Here is a 17,958-nt window from a genome sequence, read left to right as displayed (position 1 = left end):
ATAGTATATGTTAACAACTCAAGGTATTCAAAACTGAAGTAAGACATATGTGCTCCAATAGTATATGGACCCTGGTGGAATGATGGCTGACTAAAACAAGGCTGGATATGCCTGAAAGACCTGGAATTCTTATTAAAGATTTTAAAGAGATCATCTTGGAGTGGCCTGACAACTTGCAGGATGATGATCTCATCACTGTATGACGATGAATAATTGGAGTGGAGCAAGCCCAAAGGAAACTAGACACTACTGCTGAATGAATGGTTAGTGAAGGGTGAAAGGCATTTACCTCACCAGACGGAAAAGGGTCAAAAGCATCTAACCCCTGAGTATCAAAGAGATTTTCTTATAGCATAAAAGACAAACAAAGCCCAGAGAGAAATACTGAACTGAACATAAAGAAAAATGACAAAATTCAATACCCAAGAAAAGGAAACCCTAGCAACAAATCAACCAAGAAGATATACTCATTCATTTGACCCTGACAGTAAATGAGCCAAAAAAATCTGAAATATTCACCTAGCAAGTCCTGTGTGACAGGAGAATTTGCTTATGGCAATGATAAAAGGCCAACCATTGTAACTTGAAAATGTATACACTAAAAGCTAAAAGCAATTTTTGTATCTTAAAAACCAAATCCTCAAGGTCTCTCACCAAAACATTGTGCTTGAAAAGACCATTTGGTATGCTAGGTTGCAGCCTAAGATTCACACAAGTCTTTCAGAAATGAAAAACAAATAAAGAGTTCAAATCCTTACATGTTAGATAATGATGATTATGATATCAATTACCAAAGGTAACACTAAGATATATACTAATGCCAAAACTAAGGTTGAGAAATAATGCCAACTTAATATCTCTTTAGCTTAAACTTACACACCTGCAGTTCTGACCACACATGTTCCAACTGCTCTTTCAAAGTTCGGGGTTTAGCAGACCAGCATAAATTCTTAACTAAGGTCAGAGTTTGCAATGAGATGCCAATGCAAACACTCAAAAGTATGGGATAATTTTGCAAAATATCTGTTCCTGATGCTACCTCAAGAAGGCAGAAAACAGTAAACTAGTTTAGAAAAAAAAATCCTGACAACACTGACACATCATCACTATTTCACTGTCCAAACTCTCAACGTCATTCCACCTTAAGGCTCCATAATCATGTCAATAGTGACAATAAATCAATATAATATTTTGACAAATCAGTAGCAAACAGTTCTGATATGCTAGATATTCTTCTCCATGTTAAGCACTCTTTACAAGTGTTTCTAAACTTTCTATGCTACAAACATTGTTATTCCAGCAAAAGCTAGCAAATTAAGAATCAATACGTAAAGAAATGCTGCTTCTACTCTCTTGGCATGAAGTGCACAGACTGCAAGCACAATGTACTTTCTAATCCTATGCTAGTGCCTAAGTTTCACATGTGTGAGGAAGCAAAGCTTGAACTGGTGGGTAGGAAACTATTCATTTATGAGGTTAAATTACCCAATCTGAGTCTCCTTACAGCTACTACTTCCATGTAGGGTTCAAGAACAGGAAAAAATGAGTTTTCACCATGGAAGCATATTATGCTGGTACAGGTGCAAACAGTTCATAAAGTTTTTTAAATCCCAACACCACCACAAAAATTCCGTCTCTCCTCTGTTGTCTAGAATGGTTGAGGAGACTGAATTTTTGTGTCTATATAGAAAACATCACTGTCACAGAGATTAGTCAGAACATAAGATATCATGCAGTTTATAAAATTGAAAGTGTCAATTCTGGTAAATAAAAGTAATAAGACAAATTCTTCACTGTTGACAAATTTTCTTAAATAACCCAACAACAGCTAATTACCACTTTTTTTCTGACACCAATGTCTTAATATAAGACCTGCAGAGTCCAACTTCCTCTGTAACTCTTTGTAACACTAAAGCTTCAACTATACTTGAACATAATGCCTAGTTTGCTTAAGTCAAACAAGAAATAGTCAGTAACTTTAAAATCTGCTCTTCAAATTCGAAAAAGTGTCTTTGGGAGACATATCAATTACACTGGATGATCATCAAGTTTAAATACCTCTTTATCTTTTTAGGAACAAAACCAGAGACAGGTTCAAGAAAAACTATAATATATAAAAGTGAAATATTAGGTTAATAAAAAGCCAAAGTGACCATCTTTGTGCTAATTCTAGTAAGCTGATCTAGCAAACATTGAAGAGGCCTAAAATTGCCAATATTTTCCTTGAAGTTCCCTTGGACCACTGCATAACCATATTTGCTGATACTGGTAACTAGAATGAGAAGTAACTGACACATAAAACTTTTATGAAGGCCTGTTTTCTGTGATCTTATGAATGTCTTTTCCCAAAAAATTACTGTATGATAAACTAGAAGTGAAACTAAAGCATATGATGAATATGAGTCAAAGGCCACAAATGAGAAATCTATAATACACATGAAAACCATGAATTCATGACAAATGATACTGCGTTTGCAATATTCAAAGCTTGACATATTTCTCAAAATCCTAGATCAGCCAGCTAGAACAAATCATAGACTAGTGGGCATCTTATTATGTGAAAGAGGTGGGTGAGTTTTAAGTGACTTTGTGTAGGTAACAGATGGTTTGGGCACAGATGTGAGCATAGGTGTGGGCCCAGGTGGATGCGTGCCAACACATACCTTAGTTGATGATGCCCGTACATCCTCAGCAGGTGTCGGAGAGGTAGCTCTAGGATCACCATTAGCTACACCAACAACGGGGCCACCAGGAGCATTAGGAGGAATGCGCTGCTCCTGCACCGAAGCTAACCTGGTGGCAGACACATATCTGACCTATTATCATCAATGTTTTCACAATGATAACATATATACAATTAAATGCCCTGACATATAATTAGTTTCTATATCTAAGCTAAAGAGGTAATTTCCTGAACTTAGGAAAGGATACTTCATGAACAAAGTACAATATATTTTGGTTGAGGCAAACCTTTCCAGTCTGTCTTTGGCAAAACTTTTGTAAAAAGCTTTTATTTAGAAATAAATGGAAAGATTATACAACAGTTTTATGATCATGTTTCATGATAATTTGTTAAATGACAATCATAAAAATGGCACCACTATTTGTTTTATGAAAGTATAATGGTAAATAAAATCTGTGCAGTTACCGTTAAATTTTCAAAAATCTGTTTGTTATTTCCCACCTTAAAAAGGTACACATGATGACAGAACTTTACAGAAAAATCCTCTCCCATCTTCCTTCCTTCTCCCAGAAAGCATAATGTAAAAGGGAAGTATCCTTAGTCTCCTCTCCTGTCAACCTTTACAACACACAGGAGATAAGTGAATAATAATCTTTATTCTCTATCCCAAGAGGTATCGATGTTTTTATTAAATAATTCCGATCACTAAAAGAAAGTTTTCAGTAATTTCACATAATGTTGCACACAATATCTTGTTTTTCTGAAATACATTAGATTAAAAATACTTTAGATTGTATAAACATTCAACCCTTTCACTAAAGCTAGAGTGTATAATCCCTAGTACCTTTTCTGTTCACCAAGAATGTATACACCACAGTAATCTTTTGTTCACTGCTACAAGAGCATGTGTGTACAGCCATTACTACTTGCAATGGCATCCCACAATTTGTTTCTAGACCTTACAGCATGAATGTTTCCCATACACTGGTAAGTATACAGTATGTGGGGATGTCAAGGAAGACTGTATGAGATCTTTGCCCTCATTCTATGAAATAGTTTTGAAGGTGTGTCACTCCTACAAGATAACAAGTATTACTGATAAAAACCCTAAGTAATCATATTTGTTTGTGACAAAAACACCTCCAAAAATACCAAACAGCTCAAAAATACTCCTGATGCACCTCATGATGAGATGTACTATATATTATTCAAGGAAAGACTGGAAAGTAAATGACAAGGTTTAGAAAACTATTCTCTAGATACTTTTTTTTCCATACATATTCACCGTTTCCCACATTAGCAAGGTAGCGTTAAGAACAGAGGCCTGAGCTTTAGAGAGAAAATCCTCACTTGGCCCCCTTCTCTGTTCCCTCTTTCAGAAAAGTAAAAACTGGAGGGGAGGATTCCCCTCCACTAGTCACCTTCTACAACATGCATGAAAGCAATGCCAGCAGATGAAAGATGATGCAACTTTGAAGTAAGAGCACATGATGAGGGGTTGGAGGCCAGAAGGTACCACCTGCCCACTGTACAATGACATCATAGACCTGGGTAGGCTGCTGTATTATTGCTAGGTCTTTAAAGAGTGATGTTCGACCTCAAAGATATGACTGGTTGTAGAGGGTGAAATCTGGACATGTACAATATATCTTTTGGAGAAGTAAAACAATATCTGAAGCCACCTGTGAGCTACTGCCTTTGTAGAATCCTTATCTTTTTCATTCTATGTGTGTTCTTACTGTCTTCAAATTCACCCATGAGCTCCCTTATTATGAAACCTTTTGAATCAGGTCTATATCACTGCTTCTCTTAACACAAACCCTAAGTTTTCTTTCTATCTATTTTATACTTTGTATTCCTTCCTCTGCTTACCTCTTAAGAGTTACTAATGTTCCGGTGAGTTTCTTGCAGCGCCGAAGTGCACTTTCTAACTTATCTGGCTCTTCTTTCAGGAACCTACAAGCAAAAGAAGACTTCAGAATGTCAGACATGAATATAGTAATTCATTAAAGTAACTACAAAAATGTATGTTACAGGCATGAATCAACTTGAGGAATCAGAACCACATGTACTAATGGTTGCTAAGTAAGAGGTTAGCTGGAGCTCTTTAAAAAGAAATTACGAAAATCTCGAGAAAAGCAAAGAATAGATCATAAGAAACTAAGACATAACTTAATAAACTTCCTAAACTGCCAACATGGCACCATTTATGCTTCTACTCTAATACAAACCGTTTTCCTTTTGTATGAATGCATGTTATACATTCAATCTGAGAGAATGGGAGGAACAGTTATATAATCTTATAATTTCTCTTGTAAAAAAACATTCTCCACTAAAACAATCTTTGTACAAAGAAGCATAGCAAATCATGATTGAGCACTATTATGATGAAATCTGCATTGATATGGATCAGGTGCACTTCACTCCAGCATAAAAACATTTTCCTCTAAGGTATTTTCCCTTTTGAAGGTGAATAATACTTTCCCAAGATACTCTGCTGCTAAAATTTAATTTCATGAAGCCCATAATTCTGTTATCAATGAAGTATTTCAGTCTTCATGACCTTTTAATATCACAGTCTAAAACAAATAATATCCTAGACCACACAAATATATATGATTATATGGTACTCACCATCTTACAATAATGCTGAAAAGAACACAATTTAAAGATTTATAATCATTGCTACAATGAGGTTCATTTCCATGAAAGAATACACAACCACAGAACTATTAGTCATCTCAAACTGAATAAGAGATAACTAGACTCTTAAAATCCTTATCCATTTACTCATCAACCATTATCCCCTTGTATTCATCATGACTCCAGAAGACAAAGAATTCCAGAAACTTCATTTTCCATGTGTCAGTGAGGTAGTGCCAGGAAACAGATGAAGAATGGCCCATCCACTCATATCCACATATATTAACCCTGGGGATAGGGGAGAAAGAATGCTTCCCACTTACTTCCTACATGTTGTAAAAGGCGACTAAAAGGTGAGGGAGCAGGGGCCTGGAAATCCTCCCCTCCAATCTTTACTTTTCCAAAATAAGGAACAGAGAAGGGGGCCAAGTGAGGATTTTCCCTCTTAGGCTCAGTCCTCTGTTCTTAACGCTACCTCGCTAATGTGGGAAATGGTGAATAGTATGAAAGAAGAAAGATATATATATATATGTTTATAAAAAAAATATATATATATATATATATATATATATATATATATATATATATATATATATATATATATTTTTTTTTTCATACTATTCGCCATTTCCCGCGATAGCGAGGTAGCGTTAAGAACAGAGGACTGGGCCTTTTTTGGAATATCCTCACCAGGCCCCCTCTGTTCCTTCTTTTGGAAAATTAAAAAAAAAAAAAAAAAAAAATGAGAGAGGGGAGGATTTCCAGCCCCCCGCTCCCTCCCCTTTTAGTCGCCTTCTACGACACGCAGGGAATACGTGGGATGTATTCTTAATCCCCTATCCCCAGGGATAGCATATATATATATATATATATATATATATATATATATATATATATATATATATATATATATATATATATATTCTATTCATCTATTACACTTAGTCGCTGTCTCCCACGTTAGCGAGGTAGTTCAAAGAAACAGACGAAACAATGGCCCAACCCATCAACATACACATGTATATACATACACGTCCACACACGCAAATATACATACCTATACATCTCAACGTATACATATATATACACACACACAGACATATATGCACATGTACATAATTCAACCTGTCTGCTCTTATTCATTCCCGTCGCCATCCTGCCACACATGAAATGATGACCCCCTGCCCCCGCATGTGTGCGAGGTAGCGCTAGGAAAAGACAACAAGGGCCACATTCGTTCACACTCAGTCTCTAGCTGTCATGTATAATGCACCAAAACCACAGCTCCCTTTCCACATCCAGGCCCCACAAAACTTTCCATGGTTTACCCCAGACGCTTCACATGCCCTGGTTCAATCCATTGACAGCATGTCGACCCTGGTATACCACATCGTTCCAATTCACTTCATTCCTTGCACGCCTTTCACCCTCCTACATGTTCAGGCCCCGATCACTCAGAATCTTTTTCACTTCATCTTTCCACCTCCAATTTGGTCTCCCACTTCTCCTTGTTCCCTCCACCTCTGACACATATATCCTCTTTGTCAATCTTTCCTCACTCATTCTCTCCATGTGACCAAACCACTTCAAAACACCCTCTTCTGCTCTCTCAACCACACTCTTTTTATTACCACACATCTCTCTTACCCTTTCATTACTTACTTGATCAAACCACCTCACACCACATATTGTCCTCAAACATCTCATTTACAGCACATCCACCCTCCTCCGCGCAGCTCTACCTATAGCCCATGCCTCACAACCATATAACATTGCTGGAACCACTATTCCTTTAAACATATTCATTTTTGCTTTCCAAGATAAAAGTCTCGACTTCCACACATTTTTCAACGCTCCCAGAACATTTGCCCCCTCCCCCACCCTATGATTTACTTCTGCTTCCATGGTTCCATCCGCTGCCAAATCAACTTCCAGATATCTAAAACACTTCACTTCGTCCAGTTTTTCTCCATTCAAACTTACCTCCCAATTGACTTGTCCCTCAACCTAACTGTACCTAATAACCTTGCTCTTATTCACATTTACTCTCAGCCACCACGCTGTATCATCAGCAAACAACAACTGATTCACTTCCCAAGCTCTCTCATCCACAACAGATTGCAAACTTGCCCCTCTTTCCAAAACTCTTGCATTCACCTCCCTAACAACCCCATCCATAAACAAATTAAACAACTATGGAGACATCATGCACCCCTGCCGCAAAACAACATTCACTGAAAACCAATCACTTTCCTATCTTCCTACACGTACATATGCCTTACATCCTCGATAAAAACTTTTCACTGCTTCTAACAACTTGCTTCCCACACCATATATTTTAATACCTTCCACAGAGCATCTCTATCAAGTCTATCATATGCCTTCTCCAGATCCATAAATGCTGCATACAAGTCCATTTGCTTTTCTAAGTATTTCTCACATACATTCTTCAAAGCAAACACCTAATCCACACATCCTCTACCACTTTTGAAACCAATCTGATGCTCTGTACATGCTTTCACCTTCTCAATCAATACCCTCCCATAAAATTCCCAGGAATACTCAACAAACTTACATCTCTGTTGTAATTTGAGCACTCACCTTTATCCCCTTTGCCTTTGTACAATGGCACTATGCATGCATTCCGCCAATCCTCAGGCACCTCACCATGAGTCATTCATACAATAAATATCCTTACCAACCAGTCAACTACACAGTCACCCCCTTTTTCAATAAATTGCACTGCAAAACCATCCAAACCCGCTGCCTTGCTGGCTTTCATCTTCCGCAAAGCTTTTACTACCTCTTCTCTGCTTACCAAATCATTCTCCCTAACCCTCTCACTTCGCACACAACCTAGACCAAAACACCCTATATCTGCCACCATCATCTAACACATTCAACAAACCTTCAAAATACTCACACCATCTCCTTCTCACATCACCACTACTTGTTATTACCTCCCCATTAGCCCCCTTCACTGATGTTCCCATTTATTCTTTTGTCTTACACACTTTATTTACCTCCTTCCAAAACATCTTTTTATTTATATTTATTTATTATACTTTGTCGCTGTCTTCCATGTTAGCGAGGTAGCGCAAGGAAACGGATGAAAGAATGGCCCAACCCATCCACATACACATGTATATACATACACGTCCACACATGCACACATACATACCTATACATCACAATGTATATTATATATATAAACACACACAGACATATACATATATACACATGTACATAATTCATACTGTCTGCTCTTATTCATTCCTGTTGCCACCCCACCACACATGAAATGACAACCCCTCCCCCCACATGTGCACAAGGTAGCACTACGAAAAGACAACAAAGGCCACATTCGTTCACACTCAGTCTCTAGCTGTCATGTATAATGCACCAAAACCACAGCTCCCTTTCCACATCTAGGCCCTACAAAACTTTCCATGGTTTACCCCAGACGCTTCACATGCCCTGGTTCAATCCATTGACAGCATGTCGACCCCGGTATACCACATCGTTCCAATTCACTCTATTCCTTGCACACCTTTCACCCTCCTGCATGTTCAGGATCCGATCACTCAAAATCTTTTCCACTCCATCCTTCCACCTCCAATTTGGTCTCTCACCTCTCCTCGTTCCCTCTGCACAACCGTATCTATAGCCCATGCCTTGCAACTATATAACATTGTTGGAACCACTATTCCTTCAAACATAACCATTTTTGCTTTCCGAGATAATGTTCTCGCCTTCCACATATTCTTCAATGCTCCCAGAACTTTCGCCCCCTCCCCCATCCTATGACTCACTTCCGCTTCCATGGTTCCATCCACTGCTAAATCCACTCCCAGATATCTAAAACACTTCACTTCCTCCAGTTTTTCTCCATTCAAACTTACCCCCCCAACTGACTTGTCCCTCAACCCTACTGTACCTAATAACCTTGCTCTTATTCACATTTACTCTCAGCTTTCTTCTTTCACACACTTTACCAAACTCAGTCACCAGCTTCTGCAGTTTCTCTCCCAAATCAGCCACCAGCGCTGTAACATCAGCAAACAACAACTGACTCACTTCCCAAGCTCTCTCATCCACAACAGACTGCATACTTGCCCCTCTCTCCAAAACTCTTGCATTCACCTCCCTAACAACCCCATCCATGAATAAATTAAACAACCATATAGACATTACGCAGCCCTGCTGCAAAGCTACATTCACTGAGAACCAATCACTTTCCTCTCTTCCTACTCGTACACAAGCCTTACATTCTCGATAAAAACTTTTCACTGCTTCTAACAACTTGCCTCCCACACCATATATTCTTGATACCTTCCACAAAGCATCTCTATTAACTCTGTCATATGCCTTCTCCAGATCCATAAATGCTACATACCAATCTTTTTATTCTCCCTATAATTTAATGGTACTCTCTCACCTCAACTCTCATTTGCCCTTTTCTTCACCTCTTGCACCTTTCTCTTGACCTCATGCCTCAAACCTTTATACATCTCCCTCTCATTTGCACTAGTTCCCTGCAAAAATCGTCCAAATGCCTCTCTCTTCTCTTTCACTGATAATCTTACTTCTTCATCCCTCCACTCACTACCTTTCTAATCTGCCCACCTCCCATGCTTTTCATGCCTCAAGCATCTTTTGCGTAAGCCATCACTGCTTCCCTAAATACATCCCATTCCTCCCCCACTTTTATCCACTTTGCCTTTGTACAATGGCACTATGCAAGCATTCTGCCAATCTTCAGGCACGTCACAATGAGGAACACCACCGAATTTCCGGCAACTGATGGTTTGGCACCTCTTTTAGTCCAGACAAAATTACGTGAGAACTTGAAATTACTGCAGCCACAAGACTAGTTTACTAGGTGGCCACAGATGGCATTGTGTGAAGGGCGTGCTTATCTACATTCTTTACACTGCACTTGTTGGTGGTGATATTGCAATTCTGAGAGATTCTTAGCTTATTTTGCTTAAACGTAACCCTAGCTATGGCTTCTAAGTTGTGGTGTCAAATGTAAACACCAGTCCATATCGATCCAAGATAAAGCAGAGCTGTTGAAAAAAAATGGTCCATGGTGTTTCGGTGTATATGCTGTGTGACATCTACTGTATTGGCTCATCAACTGTTTATGATATAAAGAAGCAAAGGAAGAAAATACTGAAATTCTATGCAGACAGCAATTCCAAGAAGCAAATGACGATTAGAAAAACTATGAAAGATGTTAAGACTACTGAGCACGATCAAGCGGTGATGGAATGGTTTCAACAGCATCGGAGTGAAGGAGTGGACTAGTCAGGTAGCATGATAAGGAACCAGGCTAAGTTGTTCCATAAAGAACTTAAATTATAACATAAGCATAACTATAGTGAAGGATGGCTTCAAAGATTCAAAAAGTGTCAAGGAATTTCCATGAATAAAGTGTGCAGAGGAAAGTGGTCTGCAAACCACGGAGGAGCTGCCGAGTATGTGGACGAATTTGTGAAACTCGTAGCTGACGAGCACCTCAGTCCTGAGCAGGTGTATAATGCAGACAAAACTGCATCATTCTGGCAATGCACACCAAGGAAAACACTAACAACAGAAGACAAAGAAGACCCCACAGGATTCAAACAATCTAAGGACTGATTTACCATCTTAGGCTGCTCAAATATTTAGTATTTGTTTAATTTAGATTTCTAGTAGTCCATGGTATACTTTAGATACATATGAGATGTATAATTAGTGGGTTAGAGGTGTGATGATGAATTATTATTAAATGACTATGGTTGGTCCGGCAAAATAGTTAATCTGGCAAGGCTTTGGAACCAAGAGTGCCGGGAAATCTGTGGTGTACCTGTATACGTAAACAGGTTCAGCCAAACCACTGACTGGTGTGCTTATAAACAGATTCAGCCAGCTTCATTCAGGCAATGCATCTCTACTGAAAATACATAACTGCCAATAAATTTTCTCTGCACTGTAACCTATGGTCAACTCTAGCCTAAACTCTTCTCTAGTTTTTACCCAAAATAAATTCTAAGATATGAAATGTGTAGCCTCTTACATCTAACTGCTTCACATATGATTCTTGGTTTGTAAAAGTTGTAATATTTCATGATACTCTGAAAAAGACAATATAATTAGAATAAAATACTCTAAATTTCCAAAAGAATGATCCATTAGTGTAATTCAAATTCTGAAAAAAAAGTATCGTGCTACAAAAAACTCCACTTACTTTTCATTACAAATTGCTCTTTCCATTTCAGCTGATATAAGGCCTTTTAAACCATCTTGTAATATAGGGAATTTTGCCTTCAGGTCTGCCACCGTTTTACTGTTGGGAGGAAAGAACTGATTTTAATGGTAGGCACATTTCTACACCAAGAGAGAATGTCTTAAGTAAATATACTATATAGTCCCTAATATGGAAACAATCTAAACTGTCCAGCACTTCCAATAACCATATATTTTGGGACCAGCCAAAAACAGCTGCAAAATTCTTAACTGTTACTTAATAAAATGGAATGAAACAGATTCACTCTGTCCTACTGTAAAGGTGCATCCTTATATCTTTCTGTTTATAACATATGCAGAGTATCCTCTCAAACCTGGACACTCCAGATGCCAGATCTTTGAAAACCTGCTAGTGTCTAGGTTCTTTCTATGTTGCAGAGAAATAAAGACACTTTGCCAGATTGATAACATTTTGTCCAAATGATGCTTTCATAAATGTTTCTCAAAAAAAAAAAAAAAAGTTTCACTCTCAGATCAAATACAAATCCTAGTCCACATTCCTCCGTTTACACCAGAATTTTTCAAAACAAGAGTATATACTGCAACAAACTAAGCTTCTTGTCTGAGAGATGATCCCAGAAACACTTTTCTTCTGAAGAAACGATATACTGAGAACATCCATGACTGCAGGAGTAAGATGCATAACATCACTAACATGCAAAAAAAAATTTAAATAAATTTCTTCAGTTTCATATTCCTGAGACTGATATACACTTCTGCCAGTTCTCGGGCGAGAATATGGACAAAGGCATGCAGATGAGATCAGTCCCATTACAGCTTACCCCTGTATTTGTATTGAATTCTGTCCCTAATGAGAGATGGTCACAAGTAGCTTTAAAGACAACAAGCTATTCCTCCACGAGACATTTTGGTACAACATTTCTGTCTGCATCCACTTTGGTACTTTTTGTTATAGCTATGGATGGAAACTACACCATTCATCTTTGTCCTTCAGTAGCACACAAGACAGTAACCATAAATTCAACTTTCTTAAAAAAAACATAGCCAACTTGAACAATAATTACTGGAAAGTTAAGCTTTTCACCAGTGATACGTCAATTTAAACAAAATTCATTATGTGTTCCCATGATTTGTTCTGTTAATCTATTAAACAGAAACAAGTACTGTCATTTTATTTTCCCAAATAAAGTCAAGCCATTTCATTACCTGGGAAAGAACCAGTGCTGATCTCTGTAGGCTTAAAATAACAGTTAAAACTGTCAATCATCATCTGAACAACTCTCAGAACCTCTAAACATCTCTGAGGAGACACAGCAGATTAGCGGATCATCTACGATGTAAGAAAAAAAATTTCCTTCTTTATAAATTCCTCATAACCATTATTTCAAGTTTATGAATATTCCTGATGCAATATTTACCCTGAAAGGTGTGGCCTTTTACCTGAAAGATGAGATATTTCATTACTGGGGCTTAATAGAAACATCCATCAAGTAGATGGAAACCATCCATGCTTAATATTAGATTACCTACCTTTGTAAACTGACAGATGGTATTCTGAGATGAGTTAATAATATACCTGTTGAGATAAGATTTCTAAAATATGAGCCTCCTTACTTGTTAGACTAGATGCTATATGCAGTCCCACAGAGAAAGGGTAATGCAAAATGTTAGTATGGAAACTCAAGCGTCATGACACACTTATGACTGTCCCAACGTTCTCCTTAATTGGCTCAAGTGGTAACAAGTATATAACTTTACTATTGAAACACCTCAGTCTTGGCAATAGCAAGTCAGAAAGGGATGTGCAGCCTGATGCTTCTTGAAAGAAGACCTTGTACAGACATATACATGTCAGTGTATGTTCTGCTGCTTGACAAAGCATAAAAAACAATGCTCAGCAAGACCACATCTGCATGTGTTGTGCTGTTTGACATATTATAGGAGGTGTACTATATAAAGGAAGACAATCAACATGCATTACATTGCTCCACCCATCACAGAAAATGCTATCCATTGTATATGCAGAGCCACATCAGCATGCAATGACTTGCCGGACTGTTTCTCGAGAAGACATGGGATACGTAAAGTCCTGTCAGCATGTATCGTGCTGCTTGATACATCACAGAAGACATTGAACAGGCCATTATGTCTCTAAGTTTTGTGCTACTTGATACATAAGGAGATATTCTATATTCAAAGACAAGACATGTTTCATACATCACAGGAGGAGACACTATATCATTGGCAAAAATACATCAGCTTCGTTATGATATTTAATGTCATATGTTTCTCCATAGAATTATGCCTCATTAAGCAAGCAAATGCTTCACATAGGATTTTCTTCTGATACTTGCAATAAAACACTGAAATGGATAACTATTAAACCATATTTCCTTATAGCCACTATTTCTTATCCCTGCAATGAAACTCTTGATATCAATCATTAATAAACCATGTTTCTTTATAGGTAACTTTTACCAATCTGTAGGTACAGAAAATTTTCCAATAACAGCTTTAGTCTCGTAACATTCTTACCCCTGATGTACAGTATATCCTCAATTTGAATGCATAAAAAGATCTACCTGTTTACTAAATGCTCAACAAACCATGTTACTCTGAAGGCCATTGTCACATTAAGAAAGGGCAGCTGCTCACTCCAAAAACCAACAGGGCTGATATAAAGTTAAAAGTCAGCAAGACAAGTATCTCACACTGGGACTATATCACAAAATTTCGTGGTATAAACACAAAAAGAATACCAGCATTCTAGATCATAATATGGCAACCCAGCTTACTCATAAATAAATTTCCTGATTACCTAAGCATAGCCTACCTCTTTTAACCAAGAACACTGACACCCTGAGTGGAAGAACACCAATGTAGCAGAGTCATGGAGGCAAAATTTCAAAGACAGGATGGTAGGGTAACAGCTTAGCAAGAGATTACAGCACTGTTTTTGTGTAAAAATTTTCACACCTCTCTAAGGCAAATTATAATCATATTCCTGTGCACCTTTAATGTGACTCTGGCATCATCATATGTTTACCTACCTCTCCAACTACACTAAATAGGTTTGTTACAAGAGCTATAGGAATGAGGGCAAATAAGAAGGTTGGTAAATCAAAAAAAATCACTGCCTTTCATGTTACCATTTCAAATTATCTTGAAATAAGATATATTAATTAATGTCAAAGCTATGGCAATTCTAAGAGTTTGAAACCAAGTAAGTGATACCATAGGAAAATAAACAGAAATTCTACAATATGACACTTGCTTAACATATGAGAATACTATCTCTCCTTCTAAATTTAATTTGGAATATAGCTACTATTCAAGAGAAATGATGATTTAACTATTTAATATTATGCTACCAAAAGCTTTTTCACATAATACAGCCACAGGCTGTTGCTTCTTACTAACCATTTCACTTTTTCAAGAAAGAGATGTCCTCAACATATTTCATCTCAACAAAAAGTTACATTATTCCTGTACCTAAGGCTACAGTAAATCAAAGCATATGAAATCATGAATGTAACATAATAAACCAATAAAAAAGCTCTCATCCATACTCTGCAAAGCACAGATGATCTACCTAAGCAATCCATATAAATCATAAAACAGAGCTATCAGCAGATACTTACTCTTAATCATTTAGGAAAATCACAATTCTTTTCCATATCATATGCATGTTTACTTATCAACTTAGCATGTGCAAAGATCAGTGCCATTATATCTATATTTGTATAATTGTCGAATGAAAATGCATCTCTGTCCAAAAAGGGTAGGCGAGAAAACCTCTGTACAAAAACCATTATCTTGAAGATATCTCACCTTGATCTAGATAAAATTAACGCCATATTCTCTACATCAGACATATTAACACGTAGTCGCCTATTGATGACATTATTCCGAAGTTCCTCCACCTTCAGCTCTAGGTCACTGAAAAGAAAATGATCAAGAAGTAAATGCATCATTATATGTCTCAAGTTTTATACACATACATGGATAGGAGATTTCCGTTTTACTTTTTTGTTATTCTAATCATAGCGAACAATATGGGATGAGCAAAACATGCCCCAATCAATGACAATCTAGAGTGAAAGAAAATGTTACAAGAAAAAGAAAGAAGAGATTACTCAGGGCTCCTCAGGTGTTTGTAGACCTAACTCTCAAAGGAAGAAAGGTTACATGAAGAGGAAAAGATAAAAGAAAGAAGATACCTCTATAGATTAGGTGTTTGAGGACAGAAAGAGCTATCATAACAACGTTTCTTAAGTGGCTGAGGTCCAAATGTAAATTGTGGAAAGCAGTAGCAAAATGCATGCCTCAGGTCCAAGCACTGGGGCTGGGACAGATCTATACAGTTTAAAAGAGCAGTGGCCAAAACAATATCAATAGACTAGAGACAGAGATATAGTAGCAACATTTGGGTGTAATGGAAGGGAAGGATGAAGAGAGGTGATGCTATCTATCTATATCTCTGATGCCCGTTCCCTCTGGGAACTCACATCATGGGGTGGCCACAGCAAGAGAGTCTCCACTTATCCCTGGCCTTACATGCCTCTCTCATATACACCATTCCATGCATTCTTCCACTATTTCTCTCCCTCCAGTATTCCTCCATCCTATTTGCCCTTGTCACAAATGGCCTTCCACTCACACCAATCTCTTTAATTGTACCATCCTACAGTCTCCTTGTAAACTCCCAGTCTTGCATTCTTGCTATGAGAATTAACAAGATGGAAGGTTTTTTATTTCACTCTAGTTAATAGAGAGGTGGTGGATGAGCCATCCCAGATGTGTAAGCAGTACTCCATACATCCTCTAGATATAAAATAGAAGTTCACATGATAGTAATTATGGCACTTATATGACACTCCCAGCTTTTGGGAAGCATTCTTTGTGATGCTGATTACATAAAGTTTCTATGAAAGAGTTGAGGATATGGTTATGCCTAAAGTGATTGTTATCTAAACGTTGAACTGGGGTAAAGTGCTAAACAAATGACTCGTAGAGAGAAATGCTAAAAGAAAATGTATTTCAGCATAATTAAATCTAACCAGGTTTCTGCTTCCCCACTCTGAGATGATACAAAGATCTGAACTGAGAGATGAAATAGCATGATCAGTATGAGAAAGAGAATCAGTATTAGAGTGAGTAGGGAAGGGCAAGTAAGCTTAAGTATGTACGGTGGAATCATCTGCATGAGAGTGGAAAGAGTTAGAAGCAGAAGAGAGATAATTCACTGAGGAATGGAAGAGAGTAAGCACTTGGAAAGAACACAAAGGAAAATCAATTTGGAAAGGATAGATGGAGAAAATCCCTCTATCACTTCCTAAGGAAATGGAATTAAGTACCAGAGAAGAAAGAAAAGCAAAGACTTATGACACACTGTCAAATGCTTTGGAAATTTTGAGGACTACAACTAAATTTTCTACAAAATCCTTGAGAGAGGAGGACCAGAACTGAGTTGTACTGGAGAGATCTTCAGTAGACCTAGCACCAAAAAATCCATAATGGTGATCATAAAGAATGGAAGGGGATCCTAAGTGTTTGAGAAAATGACAGTTTAAGAGAGTCTCAAAAGACTATGGAGACAGCAGAAATGAAAGCAATGGGGCAATTGTCGAAGGGGTTAAAGCAGTCTTTTTTCTTAAGGATGGGCTGTATCAAGGAATGCTTCCAAAAAGAAGAAAAAAGTCTAGGTTTATAAAAAGAGGTAAAATAGATGAGCAAGGATTGGAGCTAGCTGAGAGGGAAATTCCTTTAGAACTTTAGGAGATATGCCAACTGAGCCATCTACCTTATTCACTTATTGTCACCTTGGTTTATCCTAACAAAATGTTCCATCTTGTGTTATATTACACAATGGTTATCTTCTGATACATGAAATTTGGTAAAAGAAAAAACTAGAACTTCTCATTCTACACAATATCTTTTAGTAATAGATTCTGGCCCTAGCTATACTCAAATGTACCACTATGGACGAAGCAAAACATCAACTATAGCTATCTATCTTTGGTGTGTTGATGTATTTTTAAGTTGTCCCCCTGACATTCACATTTTTACCCTTCTCACGTGTATTCTGTGGTGCGTTTGTGCTGCAATGCCTGGCCCTAGGGACTTCTCTGAAGAGGATATTGCTGCTACTGTAGCCTTGTAAAAGGCAGGGAAGTGTAATAAAGAAATAGCTGAAACTACAGGGCTGGCACTAAGAAGTGTGCAAAGATGGACAAAGTGCTTCCTTGATGGTGGTGGCACTGACATTTCTATCCAGAAGAAATGACCAGGACGACCTTGTATCACTTCCCGAGGCACTCTGAAGATTATCCAATGTCAAGTTGACAAGAATCTATGTACTTTGTCACAACAGTTAAAGG

The 17,958-nt window shown here is 37.7% G+C and overlaps 1 protein-coding gene across 1 annotated transcript in view; it reads right to left on the bottom strand.

Moving 5' to 3' along the window:
* The window catches only part of LOC139751828 (uncharacterized), a 1,080,599-nt gene that overhangs the window by 307,030 nt on the left and 755,611 nt on the right, over positions 1-17,958 (bottom strand). The window contains 4 exon segments of the mRNA XM_071667449.1: positions 2,664-2,811; positions 4,556-4,639; positions 11,559-11,657; positions 15,410-15,517. Of these exon segments, the coding sequence (XP_071523550.1) occupies positions 2,664-2,811; positions 4,556-4,639; positions 11,559-11,657; positions 15,410-15,517 (439 nt within the window).

This window comes from Panulirus ornatus, chromosome 12, assembly GCF_036320965.1.
Source record: "Panulirus ornatus isolate Po-2019 chromosome 12, ASM3632096v1, whole genome shotgun sequence".
NCBI classification, from domain to species: domain Eukaryota; kingdom Metazoa; phylum Arthropoda; class Malacostraca; order Decapoda; family Palinuridae; genus Panulirus; species Panulirus ornatus.
This window is presented reverse-complemented; position numbering and strand designations above follow the sequence as displayed.